This window comes from Stenella coeruleoalba (genome assembly GCF_951394435.1).
Source record: "Stenella coeruleoalba genome assembly, chromosome: 17".
Classification (NCBI taxonomy): Eukaryota; Metazoa; Chordata; class Mammalia; order Artiodactyla; family Delphinidae; genus Stenella; species Stenella coeruleoalba.
The window spans coordinates 36,821,733-36,839,185 of NC_137163.1; the positions used below are offsets into that span (position 1 = coordinate 36,821,733).

Genomic DNA, 17,453 nt, shown 5'->3' on the forward strand with positions numbered 1-17,453 from the left:
AGTTACTTATTTGTCTTATTATGTTCCCCTAACTAGAATGTAAACCCTATGAGGGCAGGAATTTTTTGTCTATTTTCTTTACTGATGAATCCCCAGCACTGAGAACAGTGCCTGCATACATAAGTGCTCAGTAAATATATATTGACTGACTTACAGTGGGATAAGGCATGGCTTTGGAGTTACAAAGGCATGAGTTAGAATGCAGATTTTCTGTTTGGCCTAGGGTAATTCCCTCCACCCATCTGAACCTCAGTTTCTTCACCTAAAGCAGGAATAACTACCTAACAAGGCAGTTTTAAGGGTTTAATGAGATCATGTAGGCCAAGTGTCTGATCCCATTGGGGTCATACAACAATTGTTAGCCCTCTCCCTTTCAAACTGAGGGGAGACCGCAGAGATTTATTTTCTGATATTATTCCTCCTCCTTCCACAAGCCTTCTTTATGGGTGTCTCAGTTAGGGTTCCAGTAGGAAACCCTTTTGAAGGTACACTCAAATTAGGGTCATATGAGGAGGGTTGAGGTCTAGGGGAATGTAGAGAATAGAGGAGGTATCTGGGAATTGCAGAACTGTTACCACCCATAGGCCCAAAGGGACTAGCAGTGTTGGGGATGAGGACAGAGTGAGGGATAGAATGAAATAATTTCAAAGGTTCTTCCTAGCTTTAACATCTTAATGATTGTCTTGTTACTTCCGAACTGTTATTCTGTGGATCTTTAATAGATGCAAATAAGTATAAATTCTGTAATAATCTCTCTTGTTCACAGAATTTGACTTTAGGTTTCAACAATGAATGGTCTTAACAAATTTAAAATAACTAAGTTTGGGGGAGAATATAATGGTTTGAAAATAAATCATGTAAGTTTATTACATAGCAAAACTTAAAATAATGCAAAAAGACTGTTAATAGACAAGTGTAATTTGGATTAATGTTTACAATATTCTCTTCATATTCTTTGCTCGAATCTTCAAAAAACTCTATGATACTACATCTTGACAATTTCTAACAAAAACAAGCAAAGTCATTACATAGCAGCTGTGTATGGTCATAAGAAAGATATTTATAGATGAAATTTAAGGTTAAGCGGTACACGCACAATATGGATGCAAGGAGGGGTCTAACTGAATACTTTTCCATGCACCATAATTTGTGATAGTTTTGCCAGGTTACCCAGTTGAACAGCTGGTAAGGCCACAGCACACTGAATCTAGTGCATGAGAGATCTCACTGCAGTAATTATTTTCTTTGTAATTAGACCTAATTATTGTGAGGAGTTTGTCCACAATCAAATCAAACAAGAATTTCCAGAAGTATCCCTATTACTGGGGGATGGCTGGGGGAAAACATAACCAATAATTATAATGAGAACTAGAGAGGGGAGCGTGGGCAGTTAGCAGTACTTCAAACGACTGCTCAAGATGTTTGGGAGGTATCCTTGGGAAATCCAGAGAAATGAGTCAAATCAGACTGGGGCAAAAGCAATGAAGGCAAGTGAGGAGCGGCAGCTTTGGGCCACTTCAAAGCAACGTGCCCCAGGCCAGCAGAGAGAGGCTCTGGGTCCTGACTAGGCCTCACCCTCTCGCCCTTCCAGTCTCAGCTCCTTTTTTCCCCTGCACTAGGACCGGCCCCACCCTCCGCCCTCGGCTCCGCCCACCAGTCACCCTCTCCAGCGCATGGCTCCGCCCACCCTTCCCCACCCGCAGCCGGAGGCCGGCGGCCGAGGGGCGGGGCGGGCCGGGAGGCGCCGCACTCGCCAGCGGGCGGGGGATCCGCTGCGGAGTTACGGGGAAGTTGGTTGGAGTTCCTGGAGTTTCCTTCTGTGGTTCCCCGGGCTCGGCCGGCCGGTGCCCCGGCTCTTTGCCCGCTCCGACCTTCGCCGGCCACCTGGTACCTCCTTCTGCCCCCAGCCGCCATGGAGCAGCCGCCGGCGCCCAAGAGGTAACGAACGCGGGGCGTGGGGAGAAGGAGGGGGGCGGGGGCGGCTAGGCCTGGGGGGGACCGAGACACCTCTCCCAGACTGTGGGGCCCTGAGCCGGGCGCGCCGGGGGTCGCGAGGCGGGTCCGAGTGCCGAGCCGCATCTGTCCGTGGGGCGAGGGGGCCCGAGGGGAGGCCGAGCCTCGCTTCCCCCGCGGCCCGCCGGGCCTGGCGCGGGTGGAGAGTCGGTGGGCAGCGCTGGGCGCCCGGCGGCCGGACTCCTGGGGCGGGTGGAGTTTTCCCTCGTGGCAAGTTCACGAACTGGGAGACGTAAAACTAGGAAATTATTGGGCTGCTTACAACCATGTAGGCTTTCCTGTCAAATGTTTTCCATAATATTGCCTTTTTTTTTTGAGAAAGCGGGTTGTTTATTTACAGTTCAAGGAATTAAATATTAATAGCTACACAGCCTTGTAAAACTTAGTGTGGATATGCTGCACTGACAGGTGTTCCTCTCCCCTTCCTCCGCAAGTTCAAAAGTATTTATGGATGCAAGACAGTAGGAATCTTAAATTAGAACCCCTCTGCCATATAGTTTTTTTTTTTTTTGGTTTGGTTTTCTTTTAGCATGTAAAAATAGTGATGCTTTGGTATTTACTGTTAGTTTATATTTATTCTTTGTTATATTGGAAGTGTACGAGTACACAGTAGATACTTTTGAACTGGTATTTGAAATGATCGTGTGAAGCTGAATCAAGGCTGTCCATTGATATAAATTCATAATGTGCATTTTCTCCTTAAGAATGAATCAATCAACTGATGCTGGATAAAACATTTAACTTCAGTCTCTCATTTTTAATTTATAAAATAAGTGTACTAATCTCTCTCCCATAGTGCTGTTGTGAAGAGTGAAGAGTGTTTTGATACTAGAGATCTTTAGATGAAAGGTGGTATATTCAGGAATATGTAATAATTAAAAAGGTAGGAACTTTGTGAGCTGTTGTGAATTGTGTGACTAGACATGTGAGCCTTGAGGTCTGGGAACCATCTGTTCAGGTGAAAAAGGGGGGTTGTGGAGGAGTTTCCAAAAGACACCTGCTATCAGAGCCCTTGATAGATTCTTTTCTGGCATTTTAAAATATCCCAATTCTAATATTGATTTGGCACCCAGTTTTAATACTATAGAAGAAAACTGGAATCAGTGTTTCCCCCATCTTGTTTTGGAAGAACTGTAAGGGGCACCTCCAAGATAGTACCATAAGGCCAAGTTGAATAACTCTGAATTGGAGTACAAGTTCTCTGTATTGATTAGCTCTATTCTGAGTTATCAGAGTTTCACTATAGACGTAAGAGAACGCCTGCCTTGCAGGGACATTAGAGAACCTGGAGGGGTTGGGGGAGGGGTGGGTGGTATATATCACTGTTCCATGGTGACTTATACCTTCAAAGTGGTGGTTGCACATTTAAGAGAGTTATTTTTAGCTCTCTTCAGAGAGACATGTTCATCCAGGAAGGCATTTCTAAAGAGCAAAAGATATGTGACAATCCCATATATTTGAGTATCTCTTAAAATTTTTTTCATAGCATTTTCTTTTTCATAATATCATTTAATCCTTATAGCAACCCTGCTGAGTAGGTTGGATTACAGACATTAATCCTGTTTTTATAGATGAGGTCACTAGGGGGGTTTGCCACATGGAAGGCTACGACAGAGATAACTGACAGTGAATTTTTGTGTTGCTCCTCTTAATCATTACCCTCTAATAATGAAATATAGCTACCATTTTTTGAGGTCTTACTATTTGCCAGGAATTTTATATATACATTCTTTTACTTTATTGTCTCAAGAAATAGGAATCCTGGCTCTGCAATTTACTATGCTAGTTCTAAATTTAATTTCTTAATCTGTAAAATGTGTTTTGGAGTAAATGAGGTCAGATGTAAAGCACTTAGCACAGTGCTTCATGATATGTTCAATAATGGTAGTTGTTAGTTTATATTTGACTCATTAAATGAAGCTTGGAGAGATTAAATAAGTTGGGCAGGTGGAGGAGGTGCCAGAACCCTGGGTCTGATTGGCTGCAAGGGCTGTGCACCCGCTCATTGTGTACAGTGATGCCTCTTTTTGAAACTATGCTTGCTTTCTTAGCATTCCGTGGTCACCTCTTTCTATAATCTTCTGGTCCCCTTTGTTCTGTTTTTAATCTGTGTAAGAAGGCCACTTTGCTTTTCTGCTGTGAGTAGCTCTTCCTTAGGGCCCATACATTTTTACATGGTCACATATATGTTGCTGATGCTCAAGTCTGTATGACCAATAGCTGCTTCTCAGTTAGTATTTTTGTTTTTTCTTCGTGTAGAGCCATTCTTTCATTATCCTATTTAGTTTAACATTAGATCCTATCAAATTTTCCATCAAAAAGTCTGTGGATTCATTTTCCCCCCCGCCCCTTTCGTTCCCAATACTACTATCTCATTCCAGGGTTTTAAGACCCTCACAGTTGATTTATAGCAGTGCCTTCCAATTGGGCATTGTGGTCCAGTGATTATCAAAAAATTTTAACAGCAGAAACATTTTAACAGCAGAAGGGCTCTCTTTGGAGTAGGGGCAGGGCGCCAGAACCTAGTTGCCAGCGCCTTACCTCCTTCTAGTCCCCTTTTGGTGTCCCACAGAACCTCCTAATGATCCATAGAACACTGCTTTAGTTCATCCTGCACATGGCTTCTGATTGTTTTGCTAAAACATCACTTCAGTCATGCTACTCCTTTATTTTTGGATTGATTTTTTTAGTTGACTTAGTACCCAAGGCCCCTATCACTTGATCTCAACCTTAACCCCCAGCCTTTTGTTACTTATCCAAGCTGAATCTGTCCTTCCAAAGTTTCCCTATTGTTCTTTATTTAGGTTATAGGCTGTGGGTACTCTCAGCTTTGCCTTTTTTCATGCTTTTCCTTTAGAAAATTTGTGTTATTTTTTTGCTAGTAATCTGTGTTTTGTTCAAGGCCTGTTTCATGCAGTATCTTATTTGAGTACTTCCTAGCCTAAGATATTTCTTTTTATTCCTAATATGATATCCATTTGAGTATCCATCTTCAAATTGTCCTTTTTTTAATTACAAAATTTTAGACACCCAAAAGATAATGGGGACAAATTTAGTAAATACTTACATATCACTACCCAGCTTAAAATATTCCCAATATAGTTGAAGCCCCCTAAGTATATCTGTTCTCAATTGCATTCCCTCCCCATCCCCCAAAGGGTTGTCACTGTTCTGAATTGGGTATGTGTCATTCCCATACATGGCTTTATACTTTTAGCCTGTTGTTCATATATATCTGACATAGCATTAGGCCTGGGTGTTAGGCCCAGCTTTGTAACTGACTTTGAAATTTGCTTCTTTGGGTATCATTCTTCTCCTCTGGGAGTTGGAGATTCCAACTGTGCAACCAGATCTGAGAATCTAGGGATTAGATGATCTGTAAGGTCCCTCTTATCCTCGCATTATTGATTTGGTGTCCTCAACAAGGCTCGTGTTAAACATAGGCAGTAGATGTGGTCAGCTATGTCACTAACTTGAGGATCAGAATGGCTTTTAGATTCCCCAGATTTCCTTAATTGTTTGTCACAGAGGTCTTCAGAAATCCTTATTAAAATTAAGTCATTCTGGGAAGGGAAATCCATTAAATGGTTATTAATTATTAGCATTTTGGTACTTTGAGTTTATCAGATTTCTTTGTAGGGGTAGTACTAGGTGACAGCAAAATGACCACAGAATAGGTAAGTTTTGATAGGTAGAAAGGGAGGTGACCAAACATGGGGTCTTCTCCAAGTAGAACATTCATAGAAGGGGAGGTGGTTCTCTGTGATAGACAGGTGGGCAGCATGAGAGCGCTGGCTGCTGGAGGGAGGGTAGTTATATACAGTACTAGTCAAAGCGAGTAAAGAAAACCATTGTTCGTGAGATATATTTTACCAGATAGGCTTTGTTTCCGTTAGGTTATAGGATTAATTGTTATTTAAAATCTATTAATAGAGGTTTACTTAGAGGACAAGTTGGTTTGGAACAGTGAAAACACTGGAAGGATAATAAGAGAGTAAGCTACTGAAGCATATTTACTCTCAAGATAAGGAGAGTTCTTTTTAAATTTTGTTTATTTATTTTTTAAACTTTTTATTTTATATTGGAGTATAGTCAATTAACAATGTTGTGATAGTTTCAGGTGCACAGCAAAGCGACTCAGCCATATATATACATGTATCCATTCTCCCCCAAACTCCCCTCCCATCCAGGCTGCCACATAACATTGAGCAGAGTTCCCTATGCTCTACAGTAGGTCCTTGTTGGTTATCCATTTTAAATATAGCAGTGTGTACATGTTGATCCCATACTCCCTGACTATCCCTTCCTCCCATCCTTCCCCCCTGGTAACCATAAGTTCGTTCTCTAAGTCTGTGAGTCTGTTTCTGTTTTGTAAATAAGTTCATTTGTATCATTTCTTTTTAGATTCTGCATATAAGGGGTATCATATGATATTTCTCTTTCTGTCTGACTTCACTCAGTATGACAATCTCTAGGTCCATCCATGTTGCTGCAAATGGCATTATTGCATTCTTTTTAATGGCCGAGTAATATTCCATTGTATATATGTACCACATCTTCTTTATCCATTCCTCTGTTGATGGACATTTAGGTTGCTTCTATGTCTTGGCTATTGTAAACAGTGCTGCAATGAACTTTGGGGCGCATGTATCCTTTTGGACCATGTTTTTCTCCAGATATATGCCCAGGAGTGGGATTGCAGGGCCATATGGTAGCTATGATTTTAGCTTTTTGCTTTTTTTAAAAAATTTTATTTAATTATTTATTTTTGGCTGCATTGGGTCCTTGTTGCTGCACACAGGTTTTCTCTAGTGGCGGCGAGTGGGGGCTACTCTTTGTTGCGGTGCACATGCTTCTCATTGCAGTGGCTTCTCTTGTTGTGGAGCATGGGCCCTAGAGCACGCAGGCTCAGTAGTTGTGACGCACGGGCTTAGTTGCTCCGTGGCATGTGGGATCTTCCCGGACTAGGGCTTGAACCCATGTCCCCTGCATCGGCAGGCGGATTCTTAACCACTGTGCTACCGCGGAAGCCCTGTTTTTAGTTTTTGAAGGAACTCCCATACTGTTCTCCATAGTGGCTGTACCAATTTACATTCCCACCAACAGTGTAGGAGGGTTCCTTTGAGAGTTCTATGATTTAAGCTATAGTTGGATTCTGTGGCAGTTTTTTTTTTAATAGTGTAAAGAGGTGGTTAGTTTGGAGAAAGTGAAGTTAAGATCGAAGTCAACATGTTAGGATTACAAAGTGCATTCACACAAATGAAGAGTGAAGGTAAGAAAGCAATCATTTTATAAGGCAAAGTGTTGCTATGAATGAATGGATTATCAGTCAAAAGATAGATTATGGGGCTTCCCTGGTGGCGCAGTGCTTGAGGGTCCGCCTGCCGATGCAGGGGACATGGGTTTGTGCCCCGGTCTGGGAGGATCCCGCATGCCGCGGAGCGGCTGGGCCCGTGAGCCGTGGCTGCTGGGCCTGCGCGTCTGGAGCCTGTGCTCCGCAACGGGAGAGGCCACAACAATGAGAGGCCTGCGTGCCGCAAAAAAAAAAGATAAGATTATGGAATGAAAAATCCAAGGTAAAGTGACAAAGATACAGAAGGGTAAAGTAGAAGGTATTCATATGTTCCTCAGCATGAAGAGCCCACATCAGTCTGTAGCATCAGTGGCTCTGACCTTAGGCTGGAAATTAGGAACAGAGGTAAAAAGACAACAGGGAAAACTCTCAGGAATTGAGTTGGGTGGGACAAAGCAACAAACCAGATAAGTAGATAGTAGGGTGTCAGGAAAATCATGAAGATATTGCAGTGAGAAAATAATGGGCTTCATTTTATGTCTGTATGCCTAATTCAGTGTCCTTGGAACGTTAGAAAGTAAAATTCTTGTGTGTTTATTATCGGAGAGGTTCACTAAGTGGAGAACTCCAGTTGACCTTGAGAAGATGAATTCTTAGAACTCTTAAACAAAAGCAGCGGCCTCAGTGGGTTGGCCCTGGGGGAAGCTTCCAACTTCAGTGGCAGGCAAATGGAGGAGGTGTTCTAAGTAATCAGTGAGAGAAGAATCCAGCGAACAGGAGCATCTCTTTGCATTAATGACTTGGTCCCTAAAGCATATCTGTCCTCCCTTTGGCTTTTCTTGGTTAATTTGGGGTGGCACCAGCTCCATTAGAATTGATTTAGGCCCTGTAGATGGGAAAAATCAACTGGCTCTTCCTTCCTAGAGAGAGGGAGCATGACAGCATCTGGAGCAGTTCCTGGTGAGCAGTCTTCCGTTGTACATTAAGACAGGAGATAAACTCAGTCTTTAGTCAACTGTAGGCAATGATTAACTTATCCATTGTTCTTTAAGGGGCTGAGATATAGCATGTATTGGTACAAAAGAATTTGTTAGAAACATAAATAAAAAGGTAAATGTGTGTTAAACACAGCTAGGTTGAAGTTTGTTTTTCTGAAGTAATCCCAGAAAATTCCAGTGGTCATTCCAGAAATGTGTATTAGTAAAGCTTTAAAAATAATGGGTTTAAATTGAGCACTTCTTGTTTGGTTATAAGGGAGGAAAAGTGCTTAGAATTTAGTTTTTCTAGTTTCAAGGAAGTCTCTGTAGAACTAGGGGTACTGTCACTTCAGGCCATCATATATTATGGCTTTCACTGTCTCTCTTTTTTTTTTTTTAATATTGATGATGAGACCCAAAAACAGAAGTTTCATGGAATGAACTATGTGTGATGTTCTCTGGTACTTTTCTATTTTCTGTTCTGTTCTAGTTCATTGAAAAATTGCTGGTCATGACCCACCAAATCATTTTCATGACCTACTAATCAGCTGCGATCTGCAGTTTGAAAAACATTGTTGGTGTATGTAGTTGTGACAGTGAGGAAATGGATTTCATTTCCAGCACCATTCCTGATGATGGTATTGCCAAAGGAATCCGGAGTGGTATAATTGTAACAAGCTATGCATACAATAGAGATATTCTTTTAAGATTCTAAAAAGGGAAGAGGGGAAGGGGAGAGAGGAAACCATTATTTAAAAACTACTGTATTTTGAACACTGTATATATGTCCCAATTAAGGTATGGGAAAATGGAAAATGATTATCCATGGTGTCTGACAGAGTTTATAAAGGCAAATATAATACATGAAGATTTCTTTGAGGCAAAGGCTCTTTTGCTTTCTGGTGTAGAATGACCCTGTACACTGGAAATATCCCACTGTAATTAAGATGACATCAACTTCTGACTCCCTAACAGCTCCACCCTCTCTATCTACCAGAGGTCTTTAGATTTTTTCTTCTAAAGTGAAAATTGATACTACCTGATAAGAAATTTTCTTTTTTATTTGTCCCAAGCTGCTTTTTTGTTGTGATTTTATTTGAGTTGCCTCATATGTTAGGGTTACTCTAAGTTCAAGAAGTTTTTTAGCTCATATTGTAGAACAAAGATTCTATATTTGAAATGTCTTATTACAATTGTTTTCTCTACACAGTCTCAAGTTGAATAAATGAAGTAACAAATATGTAAACAGACATGTATAAAAATTAAAAATAAGTCCATTGCTTGCATGCCATGAAATTAAGGTGCAGATTACCTTGAACTTCTTAATAGTACATCAAAGGACATATCTTTAAAAATGACTTTGTAGCAAAATGAGAATTAACAGGAAGCTCTTAGCATTAATGATAATTAATATAGGTGTACATGTGGTAGTACTATATGTGGGTTCTGAGTTAGTCTATAGATTTTATATAATACCAGACATCTTAATAAGGAGATAAAATAGAGTAAATTTTTCAGATATGTTGATATAAATATTAGTATCTTGATACACTTACAAATGGGGAAATCGTTGAGCATATGTGATTCTAAGGATGAGTAGTTTCTGTCATGTATTCAAAATATAGAATGTTATTCTCTGTCTAGATCATCTTTTGTTTTTTGCCTTAGCAATTGCTTTCTATATCCCTACTTTAAAAAAAAATTGAAGTATAGTTAATTTACAATATTATGTTAGTTTCGAGTGTACAGCAAAGTGATTCAGTTATATGCACACACACATATATATTCTTTTTCATATTCTTTTCCATTATAGGTTATTACAAGATATTGAGTATAGTTCTCTGTGCTGTACAGTAGGTCCTTGTTGTTTACCTATTTTACATACAGTAGTGTGTATATATTAATCCCAAACTCCTAATTTATGCCCCCCCATCCCCTTTGGTAACCTTAAGTTTGTTTTCTATATGTGAGTCCACTTCTGTTTTGTAAATAAGTTCATTTGTATCATTTCTTTAGATTCTACATATAAGTGATATCATATGATATTTGTCTTCACCTGACTTACTTCACTTAATACTATAATTTCTAGATCCATTCATGTTGCTAAAAATGGCATTATTTCATTCTTTTTATGGCTGAGTAATATTCCATTGTGTGTATGTATACTACATCTTCTTTATCCATTCATCTGTTGATGGACTTTTAGGTTGCAGATCATTTTTTCATTTTTAGAATTTTTGGTTTTCTGAAATCATGGGACCTAGAGTTCTGTAATTGGAAAGGAATGCAAATTAAAATTATTTTTGAAATTTAGGTGAACTTTTTACATATTTGAAGCAAGCATAAATTAAAGAGAATAGGCAGTTAATTTCCTTGACTCTTTCTCCCTGGAGCCGCATTATTTTTCCCATTTGCTGGGTTACCCCATTCTCCTGTTTCTTTCTAAAAACTGACTTCTTTTACTCATTGATTATTGCTCATGGCAGCAATTGACTGTCATCCTTGAGTTCATTAATTTGTTCATTTATTCATATATTCAGTAATTGTTAACTACCTTTCAAATGTCAGCTGCTGGGTACATTGTTGAATGAAACAGATGAAATCTTTGCCCTCATAGAACATACACTCCAGTTGGAGCTTGAGCTATGAAGGGTAGAAGTAGTATGTATTGATAGAGAAAAATGGTGGAACCTGCTTCCTGAGAAGGTACTTAAGCTGTGAACATGAGGTTGAGACGTATTCTGTGTGAGTAGCCGGAAAGAGTATTCCAGGAAGAGGGAAAAGCTGTGAGAAGACCTGGAGGTGGGAAAGAGTTTAGTGTGTGGGAGGAGTTGAAATAAGGCCACCGTGGCTGGGTTGTAGAATGGGAGAAGTGGTTGGAGATGAGGTCAGAGAGATGGGCAGGGATTCAATGATTCAGGCCATGGAAAGGAATTTGGATTTAAGTCAGTATAGTGGGCTGTCATTAAAGAGTTTTAAGTGGAATTTTAAGCAGTTTATGTTTTTAAAAGATCATTCTTGTTGCTTTGGGTAGAATAAATTGTAGAGGGTTAGGAATAAAAGCAGGCAAACAAATGAGGAGGCTGTTGCACTTGGTTAGAGATGGTGAAGTCAGTGGAGATGGAGAGAAGTGGACAGATTTCAGTTATGTTTTGGAGTTGGAAATGAAAGACTTACTGATAAATTAGATATGGGGAATGAGGAAGAAGGAATCAATTCTGGCTCCTAGGTTTTGGGTTTGAGCAGCTTGGGGGATGGGGAAAGGCTGGGAGAGGAACAGGTTAGGTATCTATAATCTCTTTCTTAGAATTCCACATTCTCAGGAATGTGAATCTATTCCACCCAAAATGTGATATTAGGTGGTTCCCTTAGAAGTGGAAGTGGGTAGGGAGGAAATGATGGGCACTGACTTCCTTTTTCAACCTCTTGTTTTCACCTCATTAGACTAGAGAATGGGAAACAGATTAAGCCTTTGTTAGGTGTTGAATTGTTTGGGTGACCTGTTATTTAAGAAAAATCTTTTTATTGCAAAATAAAACATCAGTAAAAAACAAATGTGTGGTTTGATGAATTACTGTAAGTCAGACACCTTTATAATCACCAATCAGGTTAAGAAACAGAATTTTGCCACCCTCTCAGGAAGCCCCTTCTGAGTGCTCCATCACAATCACAGCCACCTCTTTCCACATGTAACCATTATCCTGACTTCTATACTAATAACTTAAATGTACCTTGCCAGACACTGTAGGTTAGTCTTGCCGATTAAAAAACAGTATTTATATGAGTTGTCGTTTTTAATCTTCAGGTTGGTCCTCCATCTTTTTTCTTTTCCTTTTCCTGTTGAAGACCCAGGCTGTTTGAATTGTAGTTTTCCACAGCCTGGATTTTGCTGATTGCTTGCTCAAAGCGCAGTTCAGCATGTTCCTTTGTCTTCCATATTTCCTGCAAATGGGCAGCTGGATCCAGAGACTGGATCAGGCTCAAGTCAGTCCCTTAGGCATTATTATAGGTGGTGTTTGGCAAGACTATATGAGACAATGTCTGGTTGCCTCTCTTTTTTGTGATGTTAGCAGCTGTTGATGGTTCATGCTTATTTCTGTTAATTTGTTGGGTGTTGCAAAATGGTGAAATTCTAAATATACCATTTTGTTTTCATTTATTAGTTGGAATGGTTTTATAAAGAGTCACTTTTCTCATCCTCTGGTTACCCAGTGGTATAGTTTGTAAAGGAAAGACGGGATAAATGCTTGATTCTTTCCCTTTATTTACCTGTTTTTAAGATAATCAGTTCCCTGTTTTCCTCCAAAGGGGACCAATTATTTTTTTTCTCTTTTTTAAAATGCCATTATGAGCTGATGGATGTAAACATATTTGTTGGATTTAATCCATTGCAGTTACTTTTGCTGAAGCTCAAAGTGTCCCATCTTTGATCAGTGGGAATCCCTTCAGGAGACAACATGACCTGAGCGGTCTTTTGACAGCTTTTTGCTCCATGCTGTGATAAGAAATTCAGGGCTCATCTTGACCGTCTTCTGTCCCAGATCGGGAATCAGCCTTTTCCAATAAGCCCTACTTTTAGTGAGAGATGGTATTTCAAGACCTCAACCTGGGCACTAATATGATGTTATTTTAAAATAGTGTTTTTATACATAGAAAATCCTAAAGATGCTACCAGAAAACTACTAGAGCTAATCAATGAATTTGGTAAAGTAGCAGGATACAAAATTAATGCACAGAAATCTCTGGCATTCCTATATACTAATGATGAAAAATCTGAAATGGAAATCAAGAAAACACTCCCATTTACCATTGCAACAAAAAGAATAAAATATCTAGGAATAAAGCTACCTAAGGAGACAAAAGACCTGTATGCAGAAAATTATAAGACACTGATGAAAGAAATTAAAGATGATACAAATAGATGGAGAGATATACCATGTTCTTGGATTGGAAGAATCAACATGTGAAAATGACTCTACTACCCAAAGCAATCTATAGATTCAATGCAATCCCTATCAAACTACCACTGGCATTTTTCACAGAAGTAGAACAAAAAATTTCGCAATTTGTATGGAAACACAAAAGACCCCGAATAGCCAAAGCAATCTTGAGAACGAAAAAAGGAGCTGGAGGAATCAGGCTCCCTGACTTCAGACTATACTACAAAGCTACAGTAATCAAGACAGTATGGTACTGGCACAAAAACAGAAAGATAGGAAACAGGAACAGGATAGAAAGCCCAGAGATAAACCCACGCACATATGGACACCTTATCTTTGATAAAGGAGGCAGGATGTACAGTGGAGAAAGGACAGCCTCTTCAGTAAGTGGTGCTGGGAAAACTGGACAGATACATGTAAAAGTATGAGATTAGATCACTCCCTAACACCATACACAAAAATAAGCTCAAAATGGATTAAAGACCTAAATGTAAGGCCAGAAACTATCAAACTCTTAGAGGAAAACAAAGGCAGAACACTCTATGACATAAATCACAGCAAGATCCTTTCTGACCCACCTCCTAGAGTAATGGAAATAAAAACAAAAATAAACAAATGGAACCTAATGAAACTTCAAAGCTTTTGCACAGCAAAGGAAACCATAAACAAGACCAAAAGACAACCCTCAGAATGGGAGAAAATATTTGCAAATGAAACAACTGACAAAGGATTAATCTCCAAAATTTACAAGCAGCTCAATAACTAAAAAACAAACAACCCAATCCAAAAATGGGCAGAAAACCTAAATAGACATTTCTCCAAAGAAGATATACAGACTGCCAACAAACACATGAAAGAATGCTCAACATCATTCATCATTAGAGAAATGCAAATCAAAACTACAATGAGATATCATTTCACACCATTCAGAATGGCCATCATCAAAAAATCTAGAAACAATAAATGCTGGAGAGGGTGTGGAGAAAAGGGAACACTCTTGCACTGCTGGTGGGAATGTGAATTGGTTCAGCCACAAATAGAACTACCATATGACCCAGCAATCCCACTACTGGGCATATACCCTGAGAAAACCAAAATTCAAAAAGAGTCATGTACCAAAATGTTCATTGCAGCTCTATTTACAATAGCCCGGAGATGGAAACAATCTAAGTGCCCATCATCGGATGAATGGATAAAGAAGATGTGGCACATATATACAATGGAATATTACTCAGTCGTAAAAAGAAACGAAATTGAGCTATTTGTAATGAGGTGGATAGACCTAGAGTCTGTCATACAGAGTGAAGTAAGTCAGAAAGAAAAAGACAAATACCATATGCTAACACGTATATATGGAATTTAAGAAGAAAAAAAATGTCATGAAGAACCTAGGGGTAAGACAGGAATAAAGACACAGACCTACTGGAGAACGGACTTGAGGATATGGGGAGGGGGAAGGGTGAGCTGTGACAGGGCGAGAGAGAGTCATGGACATATACACACTAACAAACGTAAGGTAGATAGCTAGTGGGAAGCAGCCGCATGGCACAGGGATATCGGCTCTGTGCTTTGTGACCACCTGGAGGGGTGGGATAGGGAGGGTGGGAGGGAGGGAGACGCAAGTGGGAAGAGATATGGGAACATATGTATATGTATAACTGATACACTTTGTTATGGGGCAGAAACTAACACAGCATTGTAAAGCAATTATACCCCAATAAAGATGTTAAAAAAAGTAAATAAAATAAAATAGTGTTTTATTTACAGATAGGAAAACTGACTCATTCTTTCAAACTATGGGCTAATCTATCAAAAATTGTGATGGCACCGGCAGTTTTGCACTTCTTTCCCTGGATAATATCTCTACCATACATTTATGCTTCTAAGTTTGAGTCAGAAATTGGACATATATAGACAAATTCTGTGGTAGAGACTATTTAGAGTGGACTTCTAGTTTTGTGTTCTCCCTATCTTACACTGGTTACCATTTGACCCACTGTTATCCTAATAACCAGCCTCACTTCTTTCCCACCTCTAAATGTTTCAGGTGACCTAGTTTCTTCTTTTCTTAAATGAAAAAGAGAAAATAAAAGAATCCAAGACAGATAACACTACTAGTGATCTGATCAGATTTCAGGCTTACTTTTAAGGTAGACCTTTTAGCTTGCCTTGTCTTGCATACATAAAAGTATATCTGTACAAACAAACAAAATTCAAGGGCATCTTGAGGCTGCTTTATAAATCCAGCCCTGGCTAATGAATTGAAAATGAAGCACATCCAAGATATGTTACAACCTTTTAGGTTTGATATTAGCCCCTCATGTTAAGTTTTATTGTGCTTTTGAATAAGTAAAAGGAGATATTTGTCTCAGTGACATAGTTGGTAAATTACACTTTCCACTGTGTCGTATAACTTGAGAAAGAATTAGTTTTGGTATAATTATTGTATTAAAAGACATTAGGTTGCACTTATAAGTTGATATGTGAATTAGTCTGTCAGTGCAGTCAAATAGCAGCCAGTAAGCATTTTCCAATGATAATATCTATTCAAACATTTTTAATAATTAGTGATATCTGGATCATAGAGAGAGATTGGAGAGAAACGATTGCTCTGAATAAAATTTATAGTTTATTTAGTTCCTAAGAATTATAAAAAAACAAAGATGAAATTAAGCAATGGAATTTCATAAAAATTCCAGTGGAAATTAAAAATGTATGTACTAGTTAACTCTTGAGAAGAAAGTATTTTGATAATTTTCTTTTCCTTGTAGATTGAGTTTTCCTTCAATGCACTTGAGTCTCGTTGTATACTTCCCAGGTCTTTTTTTTCTTTTTTTTTCTAATAGAAGAGAATTCAAGTACCAGGCCAAGATAAGAAAATGGGATCACCCCACTCCTTTATATACAGACCTTCAGCACTCGATTAGTCAGCTTTAATTAATATTCATAAAACAGTCATGTGATGTGAGACAATCTCCCAAAATAGTGATATGGTGATAACTTTAAAGATATTCAGCGTCATTGGGAAGTGTGGTGTACCACATAATGGATTTTCCAAATAAATGAAATCAACCACTTCAAGCATTATACTCTTAAAATATTTTAAAAACACTTTTAAAACAACCACCTTTGATGGAAATTCATTTCAGAGGGAGGACACTTGACCCAGTCTTCTGAGACTGATCATTTGCTTTCTTGATTACTTAATATTAATTTAAAATGAATTTTAGTTTATAAAAACCCATTAAGAAGTTAATGGAACTGTTCATAGTCTTAGTTTATAGAAATAGTCAAGTGTGCTATTTTGGTGTGTTAGAAGCTTTGTTGCTGCACATAGCTGGGTTTTTCCCCCTTTAATCCAGTCTTGTGTTTTATTGTCACCCGTCGTTTCTCATTGCTATGCTCCTCTCTAAACTGCTGCTTATCTTAGAAATAATGATCTGACCTAACAGTAGCTCTCCCTTTGCCAAAGTAAAGTACATGCTCTTTGTATCAATTTTTGCTTACCAAAGACCTTTTTCTCTTCTGGGTTCATAGTACATCTTGAAATCATCTTTTGACTAAGAACATTATTGTGCAGTGAAGGAGAGAAAAATTATTCAAACTTTGCTAAATTTCTAAAATTTAATATGAAAATAACCAATTTTTTGCATCAAAAAGGAACAGGATTTTACCCTAAAAATCCCACAAAATTCCCAAGTTAAAACAAATTTCTGTCATTTTGGAGCGTTACTTAGATTTTGAGGACTCATGGTATTACCAGACTGAACTGGTGTTTCAGAGGTGTATTTGTATTCCTGTACAAATACAATAACATTATATTTGTAGTAGTTTATTTTTAAGTTCTGTGGGTGAAGTATTTAAGCTATTTATCTTTCATATAACGACTGAATTTTTTTCTATTAGACAAAGCTGGAATTTAAAAATTTTATTTTTATTTCTTAAAAAAACCCAAACAGGTGAAAATAATCCCAGTTTACAAAAAGCAAAAATTATTTTCACAAAGCACCAAAATCACGAACTATTTCACAGTTTTTTCCCCTTAATTTATTTACAAAGAACCTCAGAAAAATACTGAGAAGTGGCTTCCTATGTGCTGTTGCTGGGTACTTAATCAAACTGCGCTGAGAAATCAAGCAAAATACCGTCCATCTCTGAAAACAGCTGAAAGCAGCCACTGCCTCCACAGGCTGCCCCACACTTCTATTCATGAAAGCCTGTAAAAATTAT

General features: G+C 38.7%; 1 protein-coding gene across 4 annotated transcripts in view; it reads left to right on the top strand.

Moving 5' to 3' along the window:
- Positions 1-1,732: 1,732 nt before the first annotated feature.
- STK3 (serine/threonine kinase 3) overlaps positions 1,733-17,453 on the top strand; it is a 321,854-nt gene continuing 306,133 nt past the window's right edge. For all 4 annotated transcript variants that reach the window (XR_013824586.1, XR_013824587.1, XR_013824588.1 and 1 more), the window contains exon 1: positions 1,733-1,938. Coding sequence is in view for 1 of the 4 variants with exons in the window: in XM_079901744.1 (XP_079757870.1) it covers positions 1,913-1,938 (26 nt within the window). In the remaining 3 variants the exon portion in view is untranslated. The remainder of the gene's footprint in view (positions 1,939-17,453) is intronic.